Raw genomic sequence first — 26,211 nt, forward strand, 5'->3', positions numbered from 1 at the left:
TGATTCATTCAAAACACCCATACCCCCGTGCATATGCATACCCTGAATTATAATGACGATTGTGCCATTATACAATACATATCCAACCGCATATTACACATGGCAGAAAAACAAGCAACAATGCTGATGTAAAATATCTTTGGTACGTAATTGGTCTAGCCTACATTAATCAAATTTCTGATTTAGCCTACAATTATAGTGAATTTGTTTTAGATTTTGAATAGCCTAGTGATAAGGCTTTACTATTTTCATAATTAATAGACTGTCACATTACCTTCAGCTGCAGAATGTCTCACCACCATGAGTTTCCATCTCCTCCCCTCTCTTTCGTTCCTTTCTACGGCGCGCATAGGGAGGGGGGGGGGGGCTGTCAACAGTTTAATGAAATATGTTTAGTTGTGAAAACATGTTACTATCGATGTTCCCAAACAGATTTCAGTTGGTTTCCCAAATTAAGCACTGGATAGCTGCAGAAATAGGGTTGGAGAAAAGAGCCCCTGGGATACAGTGTTTGGGTGGAATGTCACCTTAGGCGCAGTGAAATTACCGTACGCACTGCAGAGGGTAGTGTATAGGGCCCAGTACATCACTGGGGCCAAGCTTCCTGCCATTCAGGACCTCTATACCAGGTGGTGTCAGAGGAAGGCCCTAAAAATTGTCAAAGACTCCAGCCACCCTTGTCATAGAGTTTTCTCTGCTACCGCACGCACGGCAGGTGGTACCGGAGCGCCAAGTCTGGGTAAAATGGCTTCTTAACAGCTTTTACCCCCAAGCCATAAGACTCCTGAATAGCTAATCAAATGGCTAATCAAACAAAATAACAAACGTGAAATACAAAAGCGCACAGTACTGTCAGGCACAGACACTAAACAGAAAACAGGGTCCCACAAAACCCAAAAGGAAAATGACAACTTATATGTGATCCCCAACCAGAGACAACGATAGACAGCTGCCTCTGATTGGGAACCACACACACACACACACGGCAGTGGTCTAAGGCACTGCATCGCAGTGCTAGCTGTGCCACTAGAGATCCTGGTCCGAGTACAGGCTCTGTCGCAGCCGCGCAATTGACCCAGTGTCGTCCGGGTTATGGGACGATGCTGGGATGTCCTTGTCCCATCGCGTTGTAACGACTCCTTGTGGCGGCCATGAGCAATGCACGCTGACACGGTCAGCCAGGCGTACAGTGTTTCCTCCGACACGTTGGTGTGGCTGGCTTCTGGGTTAAGCGAGCAGTGTGTCAAGAAGCAGTGCGGCTTGGCAGGGTCGTGTTTTGGAGGATGCATGGCTCTCAATGTTTGCCTCTCCCGAGTCCATACAGGAGTTGCAGCGATGAGACAAGACTGTAACTACCAATTGGATACCACGAAATTGGGAAGAAAAAGGGGTATAATAATAATTTAAAAAGTGCTTGTAAGTAAGCATTTCCCTTTAAGGTCTATACCTGTTGTATTCGGCACGTGACAAATACAATTTGATTTGAATAGCCGACCCAACATGAGTGCAAAACAACGTTGGGAAAGTGGCCTCCATTCCCTATTCCAGTCCATTCCCTATTCCAGTCCATTCCCTATTCCAGTCCATTCCCTATTCCAGTCCATTCCATATTCCAGTCATTCCCTATTCCAGTCCATTCCCTATTCCAGTCCATTCCCTATTCCAGTCCATTCCCTATTCCAGTCCATTCCCTATTCCAGTCCATTACCTATTCCAGTCCATTCCCTATTCCAGTCCATTCCCTATTCCAGTCCATTCCCTATTCCTGTCCATTCCCTATTCCAGTCCATTCCCTATTCCAGTCCATTCCATATTCCAGTCCATTCCCTATTCCAGTCTATTCCCTATTCCAGTCCATTCCCTATTCCAGTCCATTCCCTATTCCAGTACATAGGTTACAAGTCCTTAACCAACAATGCAGTTGTTGTTTTAGTTTTTTCATTATTATACCCCATTTGATAACGGGCCGTTCTAAAATCTAAACTAATTTGATATATTAGTAAAGAGCAGATTAAATTGAGAACAGTCTAATGGGTAAAAATATGATCACTTGATGAGAGAACAGCTGTGCAGCCAGAGGCAAGGAACAGAGCCAAGCTTGAATAGCCGCATCATAGTCACATCATAGTCGCATCATAGTCGCATCATAGCCGCATCATAGCAGCATCATAGCCGCATCATAGCCGCATCATAGCCGCATCAGAGCCGCATCATAATCGCATCATAGTCGCATTATAGCTGCATCATAGCCACATCATAGCCGCATCATAGTCGCATCATAGTCGCATTATAGCTGCATCATAGTCGCATCATAGTCACATTATAGCCGCATCATAGTCGCATCATAGTCGCATTATAGCCGCATCATAGTCGCATCATAGCCGCATCATAGTCGCATCTGCAACCCATATATGTTTTGATTTCTAAGGCCGACATGGTTTGTATCATCCAATACTAAAGTTGCCAAATAACTCTAAATCTATTGTATAGGACCCGTTTCAAATGATCACTTTTACACTCAACATAGCCACTTCATAATGTGCATTTGCTCCGGACTGGGAAAATGATCCTTTCCATGTTATTCACCTAAGTCCAATCATATTCTTCTTGTATGTAGCTTGTATGCTTGGAGGTCTGGAAATGCTAAGGTCTGGAAACGTGTTTATGTTAATTACCAGTAAATTACCTTGAGACCGGCAGTCTTATGCATGACAATAACCGGCTGACAATTTCATGACCGCCACAGCCCTACTCCCACTCCTACAAAGCCCTTAAATGCCAAGATGTGACCATAGAGAAGAGTCCCCTCAGCCAGCTGGTCCTGAGGCTAAGTTCGCTCACCACTACCGAGGCAACAAAGCCTCAGGACACCACTGGTCCAACCAAATTATCACAAAGCAAAGAAAATAATCTATCATGTATTGGAAAGACAAAGTTAACTTCAATGCTAGTCTGCTTAGAGCCAAATATCTGACCACTATGACTGGTAGAAAATGGAGAAAAACACGGACTATGTACTCCGTGAGCACAACATGTCCATAGAAACTGGCCCAGAGAGAGGTCGAGACACAGCTGCATTTTCTCCTACATTGCCAGAACTATAAAGACTTACGGGCTTACTTAATTTCCTTCCCTCAAATTTAAACAACGAATACAAAGATTTTGAAACCAAAACAGAAAAGGAGAAAATCCAATCTCGAAACAACTCTTTGTGGCATATCAGCTGCAGAATATGTCGCTTCCTGACACACCCATAGGGACAGTCAGTGGAATGACCAACCAGGTATCTATCTGCTTCATCATTAAAAAAATAATCTGTCTATATGTTTACTTTGGCAATGTATGTGGTAACACTTTCCATTGAGAGTGACTTGTCCCTTCTCCCATTGTCACCGCTCCTCTCACATTGTCCCCCTTTTCTCTCCCTCCCTCTCTCCTTTCTTCCTCTCTGTATCTCCACATTCTGTCAATCTCTGACAGTTACTTAGCAGGCTTGGCTTTCCTCACACACACACACACACACACACACACACACACACACACACACACACACACACACACACACACACACACACACACACACACACACACACACACACACACACACACACACACACACACACACACACACACACACACACACACACACACACACACACACACACACACACACACACACAATGTTCTCTCTATTTGTCTCCATCCAGCATTCTATATCCCCCCTACATTTCTATGGCATCTCCATTACCACATTGAATGTACTCATTAATAGGTCTGAATCCCAAATGGCACCCCATTTTCTATTTAGTGCACTACTTTTGACCAGAGCCTTATACAGACAACAGGCTGCCATTTGGAACACAGTGTAGTACTTACTATTAACATACCTTCCTCTGCATTAGTTATGAAGCCGATACTCTTAGTAATGGCTTTCATTGTTCCTTAAAGAGATGGTTAGTGCCTTTTTAAGTGAATATAGCACTTTTTAGACGGGAAGTCAACGACAGGTCAATTACTTCCATTCTTATTACATTCCATGTCTGCGTTCCGAATGGCAACCCTATATCATGCACTGCTTCTGACCAGAAACCTATGGGCCCTGGTCAAAAGTAGTGCACTTTATAAGGTTTAGGGTGTAATTTGGGACGCTGCCTATATAAGGTTCCATCTTTCACCTGCCAGATCTTGTCTCGATTCATCATCCTGTGGGGACAGAAATATCCGGATCGTTTGTCACCCCTGATCCCTGCTGCTGCTTCATTCTCTCTTTCATATTTTTATCTCTCTCTCTTTCTCTGTCAGTCTCTATTCCACACACACACACACACACACACACACACACACACACACACACACACACACACACACACACACACACACACACACACACACACACACACACACACACACACACACACACACACACAGTTACGTGTGGTGGTGTGAATGACAGTGTGATAAAGTGTTGTGGAGTGAGCTGCCCGGCTGGCTGAGCTCTAATAGAAAGCCCCCGTCAGACTAGTGACTGCTGCTCCTTTATTAACTCACAGCCGTGCGTGTGTGTGTGCGTGCGAGCAGGCGAGGATGTGTGTGTTTGAGCACCACTAACTGGCCACAAGTCACCCATACAGGCAGGCTAAGTGTAGCGTGACAAGGCAGGTCAATTCTAGGGTTATTTGTCGGCCTGTTTTCCCACCCTAAATGCTATTCCATCTAGAGGGTTCTATAGAACGGGTTCCTGGTTCCCGGTACCATGTTTGTCTTCCACAGTCTATGTTTTTCTACATACAGAACCACTCTGCTCTAACTTCATATTAATCAAAACACTGTTTATGGAACAATTCTTCCCATAATCAAATATTCATCAAACTCTGACGCAGTACAGGATACAGCTTAATAACATGCTTTTCCCCCGGAACAATTCCAAATCTGACAAACGCAGTAATCCCAAATGGCACCCTATTCCCATTATAGTGTATGACTTTTGTGGGGCTCTAGTCAAAAGTAGTGCTCTAAATAGGGAATAAGGTGCCATTTGGGAATCTGACTGTGTGAAATCTTAATGGATTCCAGAAGGGTAGAAATAAGGAAATAGCAGGATGGTATTTATGAAACACTATGAAGCCAGGCCAATAGATTAGTAATGTAATGGAAACTGCACTATCAGAGAGGCAGGCAGGCAGCTCACACACACACACACACACACACACACACACACACACACACGCACACTCACGCGCGCACACACACACACAGGTTGCTCTATTGATGTGATTAGTTGGCCTGATGGGCGAGGAAGCAGTGAGTCTTAATAACAGTGAAAGCAGCAGCAGTGTGATATTCAGGGTCTCAGCAGTTTACAATGTGCTGCCTCCGCTCCTCTGTTTCTCTACAATGTGCTGCCTCCGCTCCTCTGTTTCTCTACAATGTGCTGCCTCCGCTCCTCTGTTTCTCTACAATGTGCTGCCTCCGCTCCTCTGTTTCTCTCTGTGCTGCCTCCGCTCCTCTGTTTCTCTACAATGTGCTGCCTCCGCTCCTCTGTTTCTCTACAATGTGCTGCCTCCGCTCCTCTGTTTCTCTCTCGGCTTCTCTCTACAATGTGCTGCCTCCGTTTCTCCAATGTGCTGCCTTCTGTTCTCTGTGCTGCCTCCGCTTCTCTCTACAATGTGCTGCCTCCGCTCCTCTGTTTCTCTACAATGTGCTGCCTCCGCTCCTCTGTTTCTACAATGTGCTGCCTCCCTGCTCCTCTGTTTCTCTACAATGTGCCTCCGCTCCTCTGTTTCTCTGTTCCGCTCCTCTGTTTCTCTACAATGTGCTGCCTCCCTCTCTCTACAATCTCCGCTGCTCCTCTGTTTCTCTACAATGTGCTGCCTCCGCTCCTCTGTTTCTCTACAATGTGCTGCCTCCGCTCCTCTGTTTCTCTACAATGTGCTGCCTCCGCTCCTCTGTTTCTCTTTTCTCTACAATGTGCTGCCTCCGCTCCTCTGTTTCTCTACAATGTGCTGCCTCCGCTCCTCTGTTTCTCTACAATGTGCTGCCTCCGCTCCTCTGTTTCTCTACAATGTGCTGCCTCCGCTCTGTTTCTCTACAATGCTGCTCTGTTTCTCTCTACAATGTGCTGCCTCCGTCCTCTGTTTCTCTCTACAATGTGCTGCCTCCGCTCCTCTGTTTCTCTACAATGTGCTGCCTCCGCTCCTCTGTTTCTCTACAATGTGCTGCCTCCTGCTCCTCTGTTTCTCTACAATGTGCTGCCTCCGCTCCTCTGTTTCTCTACAATGTGCTGCCTCCGCTCCTCTGTTTCTCTACAATGTGCTGCCTCCGCTCCTCTGTTTCTCTACAATGTGCTGCCTCCTCTCCTCTGTTTCTCTACAATGTGCTGCCTCCGCTCCTCTGTTTCTCTACAATGTTTCCGCTCCTCTGTTTCTCTACAATGTGCTGCCTCCGCTCCTCTGTTTCTCTACAATGTGCTGCCTCCGCTCCTCTGTTTCTCTACAATGTGCTGCCTCCGCTCCTCTGTTTCTCTACAATGTGCTGCCTCTCCTCTGTTTCTCTACAATGTGCTGCCTCCGCTCTACAATGTGCTGCTCTTCTCTACAATGTTTCTCTCTGTTTCTCTACAATGTGCTGCCTCCGCTCCTCTGTTTCTCTCCGCTTTGTTTCTCTCTACAATGTGCTGCCTCTCCTCTGTTTCTCTACAATGTGCTGCCTCCGCTCCTCTGTTTCTCTACAATGTGCTGCCTCCTGTTTCTCCTCTGTTTCTCTACAATGTGCTGCCTCCGCTCCTCTGTTTCTTTTTCTCTACAATGTGCTGCCTCCGCTCCTCTGTTTCTCTACAATGTGCTGCCTCCGCTCCTCTGTTTCTCTACAATGTGCTGCCTCCGCTCCTCTGTTTCTCTACAATGTGCTGCCTCCGCTCCTCTGTTTCTCTACAATGTGCTGCCTCCGCTCCTCTGTTTCTCTACAATGTGCTGCCTCTGTTTCTCCTCTGTTTCTCTGTTTCTCTACAATGTGCTGCCTCGGCTCCTCTGTTTCTCTACAATGTGCTGCCTCCGCTCCTCTGTTTCTCTACAATGTGCTGCCTCCGCTCCTCTGTTTCTCTACAATGTGCTGCCTCCGCTCCTCTGTTTCTCTACAATGTGCTGCTGTTTCTGTTTCTACAATGTGCTGCCTCCGCTCCTCTGTTTCTCTACAATGTGCTGCCTCCGCTCCTCTGTTTCTCTACAATGTGCTGCCTCCGCTCCTCTGTTTCTCTACAATGTGCTGCCTCCGCTCCTCTGTTTCTCTACAATGTGCTGCCTCCGCTCCTCTGTTTCTCTACAATGTGCTGCCTCCGCTCCTCTGTTTCTCTACAATGTGCTGCCTCCGCTCCTCTGTTTCTGTGCTTCCGCTCCTCTGTTTCTCTACAATGTGCTGCCTCCGCTCCTCTGTTTCTCTACAATCTGCCTCCGCTCCTTTCTCTACAATTTCCTCCGCTCTTGTTTCTCTTTCTACAATGTTCTGCCTCCGCTCCTCTGTTTCTCTACAATGTGCTGCCTCCGCTCCTCTGTTTCTCTACAATGTGCTGCCTCCGCTCCTCTGTTTCTCTACAATGTGCTGCCTCCACTCCTCTGTTTCCCTACAATGTGCTGCCTCCGCTCCTCTGTTTCTCTCTTTCTCTACAATGTGCTGCCTCCGCTCCTCTGTTTCTCTACAATGTGCTGCCTCCGCTCCTCTGTTTCTTGTGCTCTGTTTCTACAATGTGCTGCCTCCGCTCCTCTGTTTCTCTACAATGTTTCCGCTCTCCTCTACAATGTGCTGTTCTGTTTCTCTACAATGTGCTGCCTCCGCTCCTCTGTTTCTCTACAATGTGCTGCCTCCGCTCCTCTGTTTCTCTGTGTGCTGCCTCGCTCTCTCTGTTTCTCTACAATGTGTGCTGCCTCCGCTCCTCTGTTTCTCTCAATGTTGCCTCCGCTCCAATGTGCTTTCTCTCCTGTTGTTTCTCTACAATGTGCTGCCTCCGCTCCTCTGTTTCTCTCTTTCTCTACAATGTGCTGCCTCCGCTCCTCTGTTTCTCTCTTTCTCTACAATGTGCTGCCTCCGCTCCTCTGTTTCTCTACAATGTGCTGCCTCTGTTTCTCTGTGCTTCTCTGTTTCTCTACAATGTGCTGCCTCCGCTCCTCTGTTTCTCTGTTTCTCTACAATGTGCTGCCTTCTGTTTCTCTACAATGTGCTGCCTCCGCTCCTCTGTTTCTCTACAATGTGCTGCCTCCGCTCCTCTGTTTCTCTCTACAATGTGCTGCCTCCGCTCCTGTTTCTCTGTTTCTCTACAATGTGCTGCCTCCGCTCCTCTGTTTCTCTCTACAATGTGCTGCCTCCGCTCCTCTGTTTCTCTACAATGTGCTGCCTCCGCTCCTCTGTTTCTCTCTTTCAATGTGCTGCCTCGGCTCATCTGTTTCTCTCTTTCTCTACAATGTGCTGCCTCCGCTCCTCTGTTTCTCTCTACAATGTGCTGCCTCTGTTTCTCTACAATGTGCTGCCTCCGCTCCTCTGTTTCTCTACAATGTGCTGCCTCCGCTCCTCTGTTTCTCTACAATGTGCTGCCTCCGCTCCTCTGTTTCTCTACAATGTGCTGCCTCCGCTCCTCTGTTTCTCTACAATGTGCTGCAACAATGTGCTGCCTCTGTTCCTCTGTTTCTCTACAATGTGCTGCCTCCGCTCCTCTGTTTCTCTACAATGTGCTGCCTCCGCTCCTCTGTTTCTCTACAATGTGCTGCCTCCGCTCCTCTGTTTCTCTACAATGTGCTGCCTCCGCTCCTCTCTGTTTCTCTCTTTCTCTGTGCTCTCTACAATGTGCTGCCTCGGCTCCTCTGCTCTGTTTCTCTACAATGTGCTGCCTCTCTCCTCTGTTTCTCTCTACAATGTGCTCCTCTGCTCTCAGTGTGCTGCCTCCGCTCTCTGTGCTGCCTCCGCTCTGTTTCTCTACAATGTGCTGCCTCCGCTCCTCTGTTTCTCTACAATGCCTCCGCTCCTCTCTGTTTCTCTACAATGTGCTGCCAATGTCCCGCTCCTCTGTTTCTCTACAATGTGCTGCCTCCGCTCCTCTGTTTCTCTACAATGTGCTCCGCCTCTGTTGTGCTGCTGAACAATTCTCTGCTCCTCTACAATGTGCTGCCTCCGCTCCTCTGTTTCTCTACAATGTGCTGCCTCCTCCTCTGTTTCTCTACAATGTGCTCCATCTGCTCCTCTGTTTCTCTACAATGTGCTGCCTCCGCTCCTCTGTTTCTCTACAATGTGCTCCGCTCCTCTGTTTCTCTACAATGTGCTGCCTCCGCCTCCTCTGTTTCTCTACAATGTGCTGTTTCTGTTTCTCTACAATGTGCTGCCTCCGCTCTCTGTGCTTCTCTCTTTCTCTGTTGCCTCCGCTCCTCTGTTTCTCTACAATGTGCTGCCTCTGTTTCTCTACAATGTGCTCCTCCTCTGTTTCTCTACAATGTGCTGCTCTACAATGTGCTGCCTCCGCTCCTCTGTTTCTCTACAATGTGCTGCCTCCGCTCCTCTGTTTCTCTCTTTCTCTACAATGTGCTGCCTCTCCTCTCCAATGTGCTGCCTCCGCTCCTCTGTTCCTCTGTTTCTCCTCTGTTTCTCTACAATGTGCTGCCTCGCTCCTCTGTTTCTCTACAATGTGCTGCCTCCGCTCCTGTTTCTCTACAATCTGTCCTCTCTGTTTCTGTGTTCTCTACAATGTGCTGCCTCCGCTCCTCTGTTTCTCTACAATGTGCTGCCTCCGCTCCTCTGTTTCTCTACAATGTGCTGCCTCCACTCCTCTGTTTCTCATCTTTCTCTACAATGTGCTGCCTCCGTTTCTCCTCTGTTTCTCTACAATGTGCTGCCTCCGCTCCTCTGTTTCTCTTGTTGCCTCCGGCTCCTCTGTTTCTCTACAATGTGCTGCCTCCACTCCTCTGTTTCTCTCTTTCTCTACAATGTGCTGCCTCCGTTTCTCTACAATGTGCTGCCTCCGCTCCTCTGTTTTCTCTACAATGTGCTGCCTCTGTTTCTCTACAATGTGCTGCCTCCGCTCCTCTGTTTCTGTTTCTCTACAATGTGCTCTCCGTGTCTGTTTTCTCTACAATGTGCTGCCTCCACTCCTCTGTTTCCTACTGTTTCTCTCTGTTTCTCTACAATGTGCTGCTCCTCTGTTTCTCTACAATGTGCTGCCTCCGCTCTGTTTCTCTACAATGTGCTGCCTCCGCTCCTCTGTTTCTCTACAATGTGCTGCCTCCGCTCCTCTGTTTCTCTACAATGTGCTGCCTCCGCTCCTCTGTTTCTCTACAATGTGCTGCCTCCGCTCCTCTGTTTCTCTACAATGTTTCTCTACAATGTGCTGCCTCCGCCTCTCTACAATGTGCTGCCTCCGCTCCTCTGTTTCTCTACAATGTGCTGCCTCCGCCTCCTCTGTTTCTCTGTTTCTCTACAATGTGCTGCCTCCGCTCCTCTGTTTCTCTACAATGTGCTGCCTCCGCTCCTCTGTTTCTCTACAATGTGCTGCCTCCGCTCCTCTGTTTCTTTTCTCTACAATGTGCTGCCTCGGCTCCTCTGTTTCTCTACAATGTGCTGCCTCCGCTCCTCTGTTTCTCTACAATGTGCTGCCTCCGCTCCTCTGTTTCTTTCTGTTTCTCTACAATGTGCTGCAATGTGCTTTACAATGTGCTGCCTCGCTCCTGTTTCTCTACAATGTTGCCTCCGCTCCTCTGTTTCTCTACAATGTGCTGCCTCTGTTTCTCTAGTTTCTCTGTTTCTCTACAATGTGCTGCCTCCGCTCCTCTGTTTCTCTACAATGTGCTGCCTCCGCTCCTCTGTTTCTCTACAATCTGCTCTCTACAATGTGCTGCCTCCGCTCCCTGTTTCTCCGCTCCTCTGTTTCTCTCTGTTGTTTCTTTTCTCTGTTTTTCTACAATGTGCTGCCTCCGCTCCTCTGTTTCTCTCTGACCAGTGAATGTTTCTCCTCTGGACTTCTCTACAATGTGCTGCCTCTGCTCCTCTGTTTCTCTACAATGTGCTGCCTCCGCTCCTCTGTTTCTCTACAATGTGCTGTCCACTCCTCTGTTTCTCTCTCTACAATTGCTCCTCCGCTCCTCTGTTTCTCTACAATGTGCTGCCTCCGCTCCTCTGTTTCTCTACAATGTGCTGCCTCCGCTCCTCTGTTTCTCTACAATGTGCTGCCTCCACTCCTCTGTTTCTCTACAATGTGCTGCCTCCACTCCTCTGTTTCTCTCTTTCTCTACAATGTGCTGCCTCGGCTCCTCTGTCCGTTTCTCTTCTCTCTACAATGTTTCCGCTCTACAATGTGCTGCCTCCGCTCCTCTGTTTCTCTACAATGTGCTGCCTCTCTGTTTCTCTACAATGTGCTGCTCCATGTTTCTCTACAATGTGCTGCCTCCGCCTCTGTTTCTCTACAATGTGCTGCCTCCGCTCCTCTGCTCCTCTGTGCTGCATCCGTTTTTCTCTACAATGTGCTGCCTCCACTCCTCTGTTTCTCTACAAATGTGCTGCCTCCACTCCTCTGTTTCTCTACAATGTGCTGCCTGTTTCTCTACAATGTGCTGCCTCCGCTCCTCTGTTTCTCTACCAATGTGCTGCCTCCGCTCTTCTGTTTCTCTACAATGTGCTGCCTCCGCTCCTCTGTTTCTCTGTTTCTCTACAATGTGCTGCCTCCGCTCCTCTGTTTCTCTACAATGTTTCTCTACAATGTGCTGCCTCCGCTCCTCTGTTTCTCTACAATGTGCTGCCTCCGCTCCTCTGTTTCTCTACAATGTGCTGCCTCCGCTTCTCTGTTTCTCTACAATGTGCTGCCTCCACTCCTCTGTTTCCCTACAATGTGCTGCCTCCGCTCCTCTGTTTCTCTCTTTCTCTACAATGGCGTTATGATATCGTTTAGTACGATGTGCTGCCTCGGCTCCTCTGTTTCTCTACAATGTGCTGCCTCCGCTCTTCTGTTTCTCTACAATGTGCTGCCTCCGCTCCTCTTTCTCTACAATGTGCTGCCTCCACTCCTCTGTTTCTCTACAATGTGCTGTCTCCGCACCTCTGTTTCTCTACAATGTGCTGCCTCGGCTCCTCTGTTTCTCTACAATGTGCTGCCTCTGCTTCTCTGTTTCTCTCTTTCTCTACAATGTGCTGCCTCCGCTCCTCTGTTTCTCTCTCTACAATCTGCTGCTTCTGCTTCTCTGTTTCTCTCTTTCTTTCTCCCTCTTTCTCTCGCTCTCTCTCTTCTGTCTCTCAAGTCACCCCACAAAACCCTTTAGATGGGGGGAGCAGAAGGTGAGGGCTCACACTGTTCCAGAAAGACTAAGAAGAGAGTATCTTTAAAATGACGACGGACTGATTGAGAAGAGGGGGGGGGAGAACAAAAAGAGGGGGGACAGGCAGATTCTCATTCCCAGATGCTTTGAATGGAATCACTACTATTCATCTGAGCGACTGCTGGAGCCAGGAAGTTAGTCACATTTAGTAGCTTTTCAGTCATCTCTTTACAGTAGGATTATCACCGACTGACAGCCGCTCAAAGATGTTTCAGAGACCACCAATGACCACTGTTCGTTGTTGTTTCTTATCCGTCATGTAACCTTTCCCGGGAGTAAAAGGCAGAGTTTCTGCAAATAGGTAATGTCTCCTATAAAATGCAACCGTAAACATCTCACACACTGCTACATTCACTTTCATCATTGCGTGTCATACATCAAAGCTGAGATGGCAAAGGACATCTCCTTTTCCTTCTCTCTCTCTCTCTCTCTCTCTCTCTCTCTCTCTCTCTCTCTCTCTCTCTCTCTCTCTCTCTCTCTCTCTCTCTCTCTCTCTCTCTCTCTCTCTCTCTCTCTCTCTCTCTCTCTCTCTCTCTCTCTCTCTCTGTGTCTATTTCCCTCCCTTTCTATTTTCGTGTCTCTTGGTACCATTTTCATTCCCTCTCTCTTCCCTGGTTTATCTGTATGGGCCCGGGGCGAGGCGAATGGAGCTTGTAAATTGGCTGTGGGTTGAAAGCAACGGCATAAAACAGATGGGTATAAATCAGCTGTTGCAGTGACACCAGCCCAAATGAACAGAGACTCTGCCGGCATCACACGCACTCACACACACACACACACACACACACACACACACACACCTCAGCCTCATGAGCCTGGTCGTGGCAAGACCAAAATGGTGGCTGAACAATTCCTTATGGGTTTGTGGCACCAGGTAATTAGACAAGCTTTAGGTGGTTGGTAGGGAGTCATGTTATGACCGCTGGCTGAGGCCCTTCGCCACGTTGTTCTATAGTCAACTGCTGTAAACGTGGTGAAAGAGAAGTGTTCGTTCTGGCTGGTGGGTATATGTACCACACCACACAAACATGAGACAAGGTGGGAGGATAGTTTATCCTCATGTCTTTGACAGCAGCACACCTACTCAGCCTTGTTCTAGAAAGCTGACACCAGTCCAAAGCAGTTAGTGGAAATGAAGCTCAACAGGACTTTCGGCTCCGCCTGATGGTGTAGTAACCCCAGTTGGTCCAACTCCATGTCCAACTCATGTCCCAGGAAACTATGGTGATAAATATTGTATTGAATTAAGAAGAATTGAACACGAGAGAGAAGGTTGGTTGACAGTTTGTCATCACGTCTTTGGCAGCATACCCAATGTAACGTTGACAACAACTAGTGAAATGTAGAGAAACTGGCGGTATGAGAGAGTTTAGACAGTTACATTGTCTGTAAAAGGGTTGTGGATCGATGGGGCTGTGTTGCTTGTTGTCGGACGAGGGGTTCCCTAGTGGCCTTGACATCTGCCGCTGAATGTATACTGTACAATAGGGTGGTGTGTGTTTTGAAAGGGTTACTTACTGTAACTTGTGAATCAATCCGAAACTCAGAATACACTTCACACACATCACACCTCATCTTCAGTGAGAGTGTGTGTCTGAGGACACTAGGGTTTTTGTCTCAAATGGCACCATATCCCCTATATAGTTTGCTTGTTTTGATCAGGGCCCATATGGTTCTGGTCAAAGGCAGTACACAATACAGCCAAAGGGTTGTCATTTGGGACACCCTACTGTGTGCTTGGAGTCAGCTAGCTGCCTCACAGGGATGGAATGTATCAATTCTCTCAATGAAGGTGTGCGAAAGTTTCAATCTGAACAGAAGGTTTCTCTCTCTCTCTCTCTCTCTCTCTCTCTGTGTGTGTTATTTTAAATCAAAAGACAGGATTCATTTTTATCCTAGTTGTTAGTGAGCTGTGAGTGACATTATAATGACTATTAGATGCATACATCAGTAGACCTATATGCTAAGGCAGACAAATATGATGATGACACAGCTACAATAACAGATGAATCACTATTTTCTACTGGAAGGGGAAAACGACTTTAGAGCAGGGTTGTCAGTAATGGCTTTAACTATAGTTAGTTGATAGGCTGAGGCAAAGGCAGAGAAATATGATGATAATGAGTGTCAAGAAGAGCAAAGCAAGAATCGTATAATTAGATTGTACTGGCAATTAATAGGGGGATTTTGTCCTAGTAGGGAAACAACTTTACAGATTTGTTGTCAATAATGGTAACTCAGTGTTCCTTATCCACCAATGGAAGACATGCTGTGGGATGGGAGGATGTTTGAGAATTATTTCACCTTTATTTAACCAGGTAGGCTAGTTGAGAACAAGTTCTCATTTGCAACTGCAACCTGGCCAAGATAAAGCATAGCAGTGTGAACAGACAACACAGAGTTACACATTGAGTAAACAATAAACAAGTCAATGACACAGTAGAAAAAAAGGGTCTATATACATTGTGTGCAAAAGGCATGAGGAGGTAGGCAAATAATTACAATTTTGCAGATTAACACTGGAGTGATAAATGATCAGATGGTCATGTACAGGTAGAGATATTGATGTGCAAAAGAGCAGAAAAGTAAATAAATAAAAACAGTATGGAGATGAGGTAGGTATAATTGGGTGGGCTATTTAACGATAAGACTATGTACAGCTGCAGCGATCGGTTAGCTGCTCAGATAGCAGATGTTTGAAGTTGGTGAGGGAGATAAAAGTCTCCAACTTCAGCGATTTCTGCAATTCGTTCCAGTCACAGGCAGCAGAAAACTGGAACGAAAGGCGGCCAAATGAGGTGTTGGCTTTAGGGATGATCAGTGAGATACACCTGCTGGAGTGCGTGCTACGGGTGGGTGTTGCCACCGTGACCAGTGAACTGAGATAAGGCGGAGCTTTACCTAGCATGGACTTGTAGATGACCTGGAACCAGTGGGTCTGGCGACGAATATGGAGCGAGGGCCAGTCGACTAGAGCATACAAGTCGCAGTGGTGGGTGGTATAAGGTGCTTTAGTGACAAAACGGATGGCACTGTGATAAACTGCATCCAGTTTGCTGAGTAGAGTGTTGGAAGCTATTTTGTAGATGATGTCACCGAAGTCGAGGATCGGTAGGATAGTCAGTTTTACTAGGGTAAGTTTGGCGGCATGAGTGAAGGAGGCTTTGTTGCGGAATAGAAAGCCGATTCTGGATTTGATTTTCGATTGGAGATGTTTGATATGAGTCTGGAAGGAGAGTTTACAGTCAAGCCAGACACCTAGGTACTTATAGATGTCCACATATTCAAGGTCGGAACCATCCAGGGTGGTGATACTAGTCAGGCGTGCAGGTGCAGGCAGCGAACGGTTGAAAAGCATACATTTGGTTTTACTAGCGTTTAAGAGCAGTTGGAGGCCACGGAAGGAGTGTTGTATGGCATTGAAGCTTGTTTGGAGGTTAGATAGCACAGTGTCATATGCGTAGAGGTGGATCAGGGAATCGCCTGCAGCAAGAGCAACATCATTGATAAATACAGAGAAAAGAGTCGGCCCGAGAATTGAACCCTGTGGCACCCCCATAGAGACTGCCAGAGGACCGGACAGCATGCCCTCCGATTTGACACACTGCACTCTGTCTGCAAAGTAGTTGGTGAACCAGGCAAGGCAGTCATCAGAGAAACCAAGGCTACTGAGTCTGCCGATAAGAATATGGTGATTGACAGAGTCGAAAGCCTTGGCAAGGTCGATGAAGACGGCTGCACAGTACTGTCTTTTATCGATGGCCGTTATGATATCGTTTAGTACCTTGAGCGTGGCTGAGGGACACCCGTGACCGGCTCGGAAACCCGATTGCACAGCGGAGAAGGTACGGTGTGATTCGAGATGGTCAGTGACCTGTTTGTTGACTTGGCTTTCGAAGACCTTAGATAGGCAGGGCAGGATGGATATAGGTCTGAAACAGTTTGGGTCCAGGGTGTCTCCCCCTTTGAAGAGGGGGATGACTGCGGCAGCTTTCCAATCCTTGGGGATCTCAGACGATATGAAAGAGAGGTTGAACAGGCTGATAAATAGGGGTTGCGACAATGGCGGCGGATAGTTTCAGAAATAGAGGGTCCAGATTGTCAAGCCCAGCTGGGTCCAGGTTTTGCAGCTCTTTCAGAACATCTGAAGGAGGCGGAAGGCATGGCCAGCTGGAAGGCAGAAGGCATGGCCAGCCGGAAGGCGGAAGGCATGGCCAGCCGTTGAGAAATGCTTGTTGAAGTTTTCGATAATCATGGATTTATCAGTGGTGACCGTGTTACCTAGCCTCAGTGCAGTGGGCAGCTGGGAGGAGGTGCTCTTGTATGTACAGTGCATTCGGGAAAGTATTCAGACCCCTGAACTTTTTCCACATTTTGTTACTTACAGCCTTATTCTAAAATTAATAAAATATACACTACCGTTCAAAAATGTTGGGTTACTTAGAAATGTCCTTGTTTTTTAAAGAAAAGCACATTTTTTTGTCCATTAAAATAACATAAAATTGATCAGAAATACAGTGTAGACATTGTTAATGTTGTAAATGACTATTGTAGCTGGAAACAGCTGAATTTTTATGGAAAATCTACATAGGCGTACAGAGGCCCATTATCAGCAACGATCACTCCTGTGTTCCAATGGCACGTTGTGTTAGCTAAGTTTATCTTTTTAAAAGGCTAATTGATCGTTAGAAACCCTTTTGCAATTATGTTAGCACAGCCTAAAACTGTTGTTCTGATTAAAGAAGCAATAAAACTGGCCTTTAGACTAGTTGAGTATCTGGAGCATCAACATTTGTGGGTTCGATTACAGGCTCAAAATGGCCAGAAACAAATAACTTTCTTCTGAAACTCATCAGTCTATTCTTGTTCTGAGAAATGAAGGCTATTTCATGTGAGAAAATGCCAAGAAACTGAAGATCTCATACAACACTGTGTACTATTCCTTTCGCAGAACAGCGCAAACTGGCACTAACCAGAATAGAAAGAGGAGTGGGAGGCACCGGTGCACAACTGTGCAAGAGGACAAGTACATTAGAGTGTCTAGTTTGAGAAACAGATGCCTCACAAGTCCTCAACTGGGAGCTTCAGGAAATAGTTTCCGCAAAACACTAGTCTTAACGTCAACAGTGAAGAGGCGACTCCGGGATGCTGACCTTCTAGGCAGAGTTGCAAAGAAAAAGCCATATCGCAGACTGGCCAATAAAAAGAACAGATTAAGATGGACAAAAGAACACAGACACCAGACAGAGAAACTTTACCTAGAAGGCCAGCATCACGGAGTCGCATCTTCACTCTTGATGTTGAGACTGGTGTTTTGCGGGTACTATTACTGAAGCTGCCAGTTGAAGACTTGTGAGGCGTCTGTTTCACAAACTAGACACTCTAATGTACTTGTCCTCTTGTTCTGTCCAAAGCACTTACCTCTGACCTCTGTACCTTCTACAGCTGTACCCTGAGTGTGACCCTGGAACAGGCAATCCTATTGGCTCGAAGCCACGGCCTTCCCCCACGATGCATCATGCAGGCTACTGACGTCATGAGGAAACAGGTATGGAGCTAACGACACACACACACACACACACACAAATACACACAGTCTTCTACAACTAACCTTGTCGGGGTGCAAAATTCAGTCCAATTCAAAATCCTATTTTCCCTAACCCCTAAACCTAACTCTAACCCTTCCCCTAACCTTAACCCCTAAATCTAACCCTAAACCGAGCTCCTAACCGTAAAACTACCCTATCTCCTAAACCTAATTCTAATACTAACCTTAACCCTAAACCCTGTGGAAATAGCATTTGTTTTGGTGTGGACTAACAAGATCTCCCCATTTGGTCAAATGTTTGTTTGTTTACTATTCTTGTGGGGACTTCTGGTCCCCACAAGTATAGTTAAACATGTCCACACTCACTCACTCACTCACTCACTCACTCACTCACTCACTCACCTACTTTTACACCTCAATAACCTGGTTGTTATTGCAAAAAGGAAATGTGTTGTTTTCAATGAGACACAGTACCTGGCTAGTACCCACTCCCATCATCTCAAACCCCTCTGTTCCCCTTGACATTCTTACACATCCTTTTTCCTAATGCTACTTCACAACAGCAGACTAACCTACTACTATATATTCATATATGAGCGTACACACACACACACACACACACACACACACACACACACACACACACACACACACACACACACACACACACACACACACACACACACACACGGTCTCTTTCTAGGTTTTTTAAACACACCTCAGCCATACGGTGAACCATTCTGTCTTGGAGACTTGCATGAAAGCACAGCCTCTTCTTGTACCATGCAAAGCACTGTAGCGGTTGTTTTTATACTGTGTCCCTACTTTCTCAGAGAATGACCACTAAAAGTGCAGTCTAAGCTTGTAACCTTTCAAACCTAAAGAACGGGCTGCTATTGTTCTCAATGACACACAGGATCTGGCTGTATAAAGGTTAGGTGAATACATGTTCACCACTCCCCTCCTCTCAAACCCCGCTGTTGTTCCCCTTGACATTCTCCAGGCCTTGTTACATAACGCTACTTCACAACAGCAGATAGATGCATTATTCCAACCTTGCTGAGGAATGGATGTGTGTGTGTTTTGAAGAATGGTTTGCTTCCGGCAATGAGAATATGTGGTTAATAATTCAACAGTCTTGATCTCCTCCAAAGGAGACATCGTAACTCGTGTGGTGGATATTTACATTTTTGGGAGAAAAAGCAGAATACATCTCTTTAGTTCTGCTGTAGTGGCTAGGTCTATGTTCCAAATGGAGCAAGTTTGCCCTGTATAGTGCACTCCTTTTGACCAGGGCCCATAGTGCTCTGGTCAACAGTAGTGCACTTAATAAGGAATAGGGTGCCATTTGGGACACCGACCATCTATTTAGTTGTGCTGTAATTGCTAGGTCTCGTGGCTAGATCCACTATACTCCTCGTGTATAAAATATATTTTTCAAAATACACGCTCGGTTGCAAAATATGTGGCTTGAGTCCCAAATGGCACCCAATTCCCTATATTCCCCCTATGGGCCCTGGTCAAAAGTATTGCACTAAATAGGGAATAGGGTCCCATTTTGGAGTTAATATCCAAAAGATACGCTCATGTAGTCGCTAATTCTATTTGTCTTTGAAGAGTCATCGCCAACTGAGATTATGCCAATAACCAATTTTATTTTAATCGCCAGGCGCTTGTTATGCTATCTCTATTTTATTTACAAATGGCCTGAATAGTTTAGCATTGGTTACCTTTACAGAAATCATGTTTGTCTGTGTCACAAATGGCACCCTGTTCCCTATATAGTAGGGCCATAAGGCTCTGGACAAAAGAAGTGCACTGTATAGGGAATAGGGTGCCATTTGGGACTCACACTCTGTGGTGTTGGTTCCCTTCCTGGACTTATTTAACAAAAGCGAGAGCTCGGTCTCTGTAAACCAGCAAGTTTACCGCTGCATTTGAGCTAGTTGTCATTTTTACCTCTGTAAGGCTATTTCTAAAAGCTTCTCCTACCTTCTCTCTCCTTTCTCCCCCCTCTATCCATTTCTCTCTCTGTCTGATTATATTGTTGCCAGAATTGACTCTCCTCTGCTTGCCAGCATACAGGATAGGGGTGTGTGTGTGTAGGCATGTGTGTGTGTGTATGTCTGCTCGTGCTCGTGCATGGCTACTTCGTTAAGTCCAACCGTCTACCCGAGGCCTCTACCCGAAACGGTGAAACTATTACTATCCCTCCATACTCTCTCGCTTTCCCTCCACACACTCCTTATTTATTTTCCCAGGTAAGGTTGTAGTGTCATTCAGAGCCTGTTCTGTCTTGGCCTGTATCTCCTCACCTCATTAGTAAGACTGTGAGTGGCCAGCCAGCTAGCCAGTCAGCCACAGGGTAATGCATAGATCGCATCCGTAATGGCACCCTACACCCTATGAACTGCACTACTTTGGACCAGGGCCCACACAAACACATACCCACAGGGCTCTGGTCAAAAGTAGTACCCTATATAGGGTATAGGGTGCCATTAGGGACGCAACCTGATAATGGAAACCTAGGGTAGAGAGAGGCTACTTTGGCTCGTCTTCGGTCTCACAGAGAAGAAGTGGGCAGTTGACCAACAGGAGCACTATACTATTAGCTGTTTGACCTTCAGCTGGAGTAGATGGTTGATACTAATAGGTGTTCATCCAAAATGACACCCTATTCCCTACATAGTTTACTACTTAGTGCACCTATGAGCCCTATGTGGTCAAAAGTATTGCACTATGTAGGGAATAGGGTGCCATTTGGGACACATACTCCGAGGGTTTCTATGCACACAGGGATTGAAGTACGTAATGATGTTCATTTGAGTAGGCTGAAGTGTGTTAGAGTGCATCCCAAATGGCACCCTATGGGCCCTGGTCAAAAGTAGTGCACTATAATAAGGAATAGGGGATCATTTGGGACTCTACGTGTTTGAATGGATTCTTTACAGAGACACAGTGAAAGAGCCTTTTGTCATTAGTTCTGTTTTGCAAGGTAATGGCACAGTGCTAGGAGACCATATTTCATGCTGTGTATTGTATTTTCAAAATGGAGATTAATGCTGTATGGATATAAGGATTTATCTTGTTAGTTTGGTCTTTACAGTGCATTTTTATTTTGTCAACTTTTAACATTTTAAAACGTTGTTGACTATGTCTTGAGGTCATTCACAGGTCATTCATTAAAGTGGTATTACATTTCTTCTCATTTAAAACCACCTAATATTCCCGGGACATTTCTAAATGTCTAACTCCATTTATGAATCAAATCAAATTAATTTATAAATATTGTTTTATGTCAGCAGATGTCACAAAGTGCATATACGGTATGACCCCAGACAGTTCAGTCCAAACTAAGTGAGAAAGATGTCTTTTTATTTTTTTATTCACCAGATAGGTGCAGTGAAATGTGTTGTTTTACAGGGTCAGCCGTAGTCATATGGCGCTCCTGGAACAAATTAGGATTAAGTGTCTTGCCTGGCTCAGGTATTTGAACCAGTGACCTTTTGGTTACTGACCCAACGCTCTAACAGCTAGGCTACCTGCTGCAGCCAGTTAGCTTTAACTACTAGGCTACCTGCTGCAGCCAGTTAGCTCTAACTGCTAGGCTACCTGCTGCAGCCAGTTAGCTCTAAACGCTAGGCTACCTGCTGCAGCCAGTTAACTCTAACTGCTAAGCTACCTGCTGCTGCCAGTTAGCTCTAACTGCTAGGCTACCTGCTGCAGCCAGTTAACTCTAGCCGCTAGGCTACCTGCTGCTGCCAGTTAGCTCTAACTGCTAGGCTACCTGCTGCAGCCAGTTAGCTCTAAACGCTAGGCTACCTGCTGCAGCCAGTTAACTCTAGCCGCTAGGCTAAAGGCTGCAGCCAGTTAGCTCTAACTGCTAGGCTACCTGCTGCAGCCAGTTATCTCTAAGCACTAGGCTACCTGCTGCAGCCAGTTAGCTCTAACCGCTAGGCTACCTGCTGCAGCCAGTTAGTTCTAACCGCTAGGCTACCTGCTGCAGCCAGTTAGCTCTAACCACTAGGCTACCTGCTGCAGCCAGTTAGCTCTAACCGCTAGGCTACTTGCTGCAGCCAGTTAGTGTAATAGAACAGTCAAAGAGTCCTTTTTGCATCCCAAATGGAACCCTATTCCCTACATAGTGCACTACTATTGACCAGAGCTCTATGGTCCCTGGTCAAAGGAGTGCACTACATAGGAAATCAGGTGCCATTTGGGACAAAGCCCTGGAGTCCTTGGTTTTCTCCTTTTTAGACCAGACAGATACCACGTCATGAATATGATGAATAAGATGAATATGAATGCTGTATGTCATTCACTAAGATTCCTTCCCAAATGGTACCTTATTCCCTATTTAGTGCACTACTTTTGACTAGAGCTCTGATCAATAGTAGTGCACGATATAGGAAATAGGGTGCCATTTGGGAAACAACCAAAGTCTTCTGTATCATAGAATATGATTCCAACAGAAATCACCCATCATAATGTACCTTGAGTCCCTTGTCAACGCTCAATCTGGAAAAAATTTGAATTGCGTATCTGTTTGAAACTTTCCCAGGTTAGGGTAAGGCAAGGTCAGACTGTTTAAGAAGTCTCTTTACTGACTGGCCCATGGGTGTAAATGAGTCTTCAGCTATTAATTTGAATCCTTTCACTATTCATCAAGGGCAATGGGTCATAGCGTTGAAGAGCAGTCTCTCTAAGACAAACCTCTTCTCTGAAGTATGCTTCGGTCTCTCAGATGTTTCATTGCCTAATAATGTTTAAGTAACTCTTAAGTAACTGTTTTGAAATCCATTCTCAAGTGTGAAGCTAATGGAGACTCCAGACACAGGCTAGGGACCACTGGAAAGTATTTCACAAATGAACCCATGCTTACCTAACCAGCCTCTCCAATCTCTCCAATCTCAGTCTCTCATTTGCTCATCCAACCCCTCTTCTCTCCAACTAAACTCTTTCTCTATGTGAATGTGTCCTCAATCAACCAAATAAAATTGAATAAAGACTAAACCCTATAGAGGTTTCAACATCCCACTGGTCACCCAGAGTCCCACCGTCACGTAACCAGTCTCAACATCATTCTCCCATTGGTTTATTCAACCCGTCTCCAATACAACTCTTCCACAAGTCGTTGCAGTGTGAGATTGTGTCCTCAACCAACTTATCAACTGCTGTGTCCTCTAACACTTAAAGCCATTGCAGATGGAAGAGTGCCAGTTTCAGTGCTCCGTTCCTGACAGTGGGGAATCTCTACCTGGAGGGTTCAATGTGGATGGATCACTGTGATGCTACACACACACACACACACACACACACACACACACACACACACACACACACACACACACACACACACACACACACACACACACACACACACACACACACACACACACACACACACACACACACACACACACACACACACACACACACACACACACACACACACACACACAGGAGACTGTCTGACTGAATGACTAAGTTGTACTTATAGGCAGGGGTTAGATGGGTTATGGACTCACAGAGAGACTTGTTAGACATTGGTGATGCTGCTGGAGTAAGAGAGACTTACTTTCGGTGACATTCTGTGTGTTTTCGCGTGAGTTTGCCTATGCAACTGTGCATGCGATCGCACTCGTGTCTGTGTGCGTGCGTCTGTGTGAACGCAGGTGTTCTGGTGTCTGACAGGGTTTAACTCAAAGAGTGGCTGAGTTGCTTTATTTCCCCCCTGTAGTCTAGTATCTGCAGACTCAGAACAGAACACTACAGTAACAACATTAGTGCTGATCATACACCCCTCCGTGTGCTGATACAACTATCTCTCTCTCTCTCGCTCTCTTTCTTTCAATCGCACCTGCTCACCCCCAGCTACCTCATCTAACCCCCATCTATCTCTCTATTTCATCTCCTCACACCCAAGGCTACAAACCGCTGCTCGTTGGTTTTAACAATAAAGAAGCGTTTTAATTGACTTCCGCTGTCCACCAGATTCCCTGAATTTCCTTTGCATCTCCACCAACCAGGTGCACTTTCTTCTCCCATCCCCTCACACATCTTTCTCTCAACCCAGTCTGTGATCCTATCTCTCTCTCCTCCATCCTTCCATCTCCCTTTCCATCAGTCTGCTCCCTCTACCTCGCCCTCCCCTCCTATAGATCTGCATGGCCAGTACACAGCGGTATCTCGCACAGTGTCGGACCGAGCTGTACTGTATGACACCCCATTAACCACCCAGCTTATTTATAGATGCTGTTAATGTAGAGGAAATGTCCAGGATTTACACCCAGGTGACCTGTATGGTGACTAGTCACCCCAGGCCCTGATAGATAGATACAGTATATAGATAAAGGCCCATCTCTGCGTTTCACATGGCACCCTATTCCCTATGTAGTGTGCTATGGGCCTTGGTCAACAGTACTGCGCTATATATGGAATAGGGCGCCATTTGGAATGCAGACTATTTCTGACCTCTCTTGCTTTCTCTCTCTGGAGGAAAACTGCACATTAAACAACCAGCGGCAGCCGTGATTAAATCTGATTGATTCTCATCTCTGAGTCATGCCCGCATCCCTCGTCCCTCAGGCATTGGAGACATGTCGTCTTTGTCCTAAATGGCACTCTATTCCCAAACGTCTCTGGTCAAAGGTAGTGCACTATGTAGGGAATAGGGCGCCATTTGGGAGGCAGATTTAAATGATGTGGCCTAGCCCCTCGTCTGGATGTACGGCCCGCAAACAAGTCGATCCAACAAGGCCATGAGGGTCTAAAATACAGAATGGGGATGTTGGATCTCTTTTATCATAACTTTTAGCTGTTCTCCTGGGTCGGATGAGAGATGTGCGTTTCCACACCTGGTGCCCCAAGGCTGTCACTAAAGTTAAGTTGGAATTCAATGATTTGCTCAATTTCGATTCTCTACCCTTCTCCCGACGTGTCCGTTCAAATAACCCCCTCATGGATTTAAAAGGAATTGACAGGTGTGAGAACTAAATAAGGAGGGCATATCCTGCAGCCATGTTTCCACCAATCCAATGCTGTTAAATGCATTCGGGGGAGTGAGTGAAGAAGGGAGAAGGTTTGAGAATTCAGAACGCAGCAATTGGTTTCTGCAACAATTTGAATTATGTTCCGAGTGTCTTCATGCATTGTGGATCAAGGTCTTGTGGAGCAGAATGGTTCAGTGATGCTGAAAAAAGTGTGATCTGAGAAAACAGCAGGAGATCATTTAATATTTATAACAGGATATAATTTGTTTACTGGTCATCTCTGCTTTGAGGCCTGCTCGGTACATAAACTCAGCAAAAAAAGAAATGTCCCTTTTTCAGGACCCTGTCTTTCAAAGATCACTTGTAAAAATCCAAATAACTTCACAGATCTTAATTGTAAAGGGTTTTAACACTGTTTTCCATGCTTGTTCAATGAACCATAAACAATTAATGAACATGTACCTGTTGAACGGCTGTTAAGACACTAACAGCTTACAGACGGTTGGCAATTAAGGTCACAGTTATGGAACTTAGGATACTGAAGAGGCCTTTCTAATGACTCTGAAAAACACCAAAAGAAAGATTTCCAGGGTCCCTGTTCATCTGCGTGAACGTGCCTTAGGCATGCTGCAAGGAGGCATGAGGACTGCAGATGTGGCCAGGGCAATAAATTGCAATGTCTGTACTGTGAGACGCCTAAGACAGCGCTACAGGGAGACAGGACAGACAGCTGATCGTCCTCGCAGTGGCAGACCACGTGTAACAACACCTGCATAGAATCGGTACATCTGAACATCACACCTGCATGACAGGTACAGGATGGCAACAACAACTGCCCGAGTTAAACCAGGAACGCACAATTCTTCCATTAGTGCTCAGACTGTCCGCAATAGGCTGAGAGAGGCTGGACTGAGGGCTTGTAGGCCTGTTGTAAAGCAGGTCCTCACCAGACATCACCGGCAACAGCTTCGCCTATGGGCACAAACCCACAGTTGCTGGACCAGACAGGACTGGCAAAAAGTGCTCTTCTCTGACGAGTCGTGGTTTTGTCTCAACAGGGGTGATGGTGATATCTATGTCTACCTAATGGCTTGCTGGAATGGATGATTCTGTTATGTCTTTCAGGGGGCGAGAGTTCAGAATTCAGCCAAGAACCTGGGAGTGAGAGACCGCACTCCGTCCTCTGTACCTAGGTAAGCTGAAACCCCCCTACCCTATCCACACTTACACAACACCATAGAGTAGTAATCTGCACCAAGGTACGCCTATAGAGCTTCACCTCATCCACATGCTACTAGACACAACACCACAGAATAGCTTGATGATACAGTGC

General features: G+C 46.3%; 1 protein-coding gene across 1 annotated transcript in view; it reads left to right on the forward strand.

The window, feature by feature from the left end:
• prex2 (phosphatidylinositol-3,4,5-trisphosphate-dependent Rac exchange factor 2) overlaps positions 1-26,211 on the forward strand; it is a 221,707-nt gene that overhangs the window by 191,578 nt on the left and 3,918 nt on the right. The window contains 2 exon segments of the mRNA XM_064941020.1: positions 17,784-17,886; positions 26,004-26,071. Coding sequence (XP_064797092.1) covers positions 17,784-17,886; positions 26,004-26,071 — 171 coding nt within the window.

The sequence above is a fragment of the Oncorhynchus masou genome, chromosome 28 (assembly GCF_036934945.1).
Source record: "Oncorhynchus masou masou isolate Uvic2021 chromosome 28, UVic_Omas_1.1, whole genome shotgun sequence".
Classification (NCBI taxonomy): Eukaryota; Metazoa; Chordata; class Actinopteri; order Salmoniformes; family Salmonidae; genus Oncorhynchus; species Oncorhynchus masou.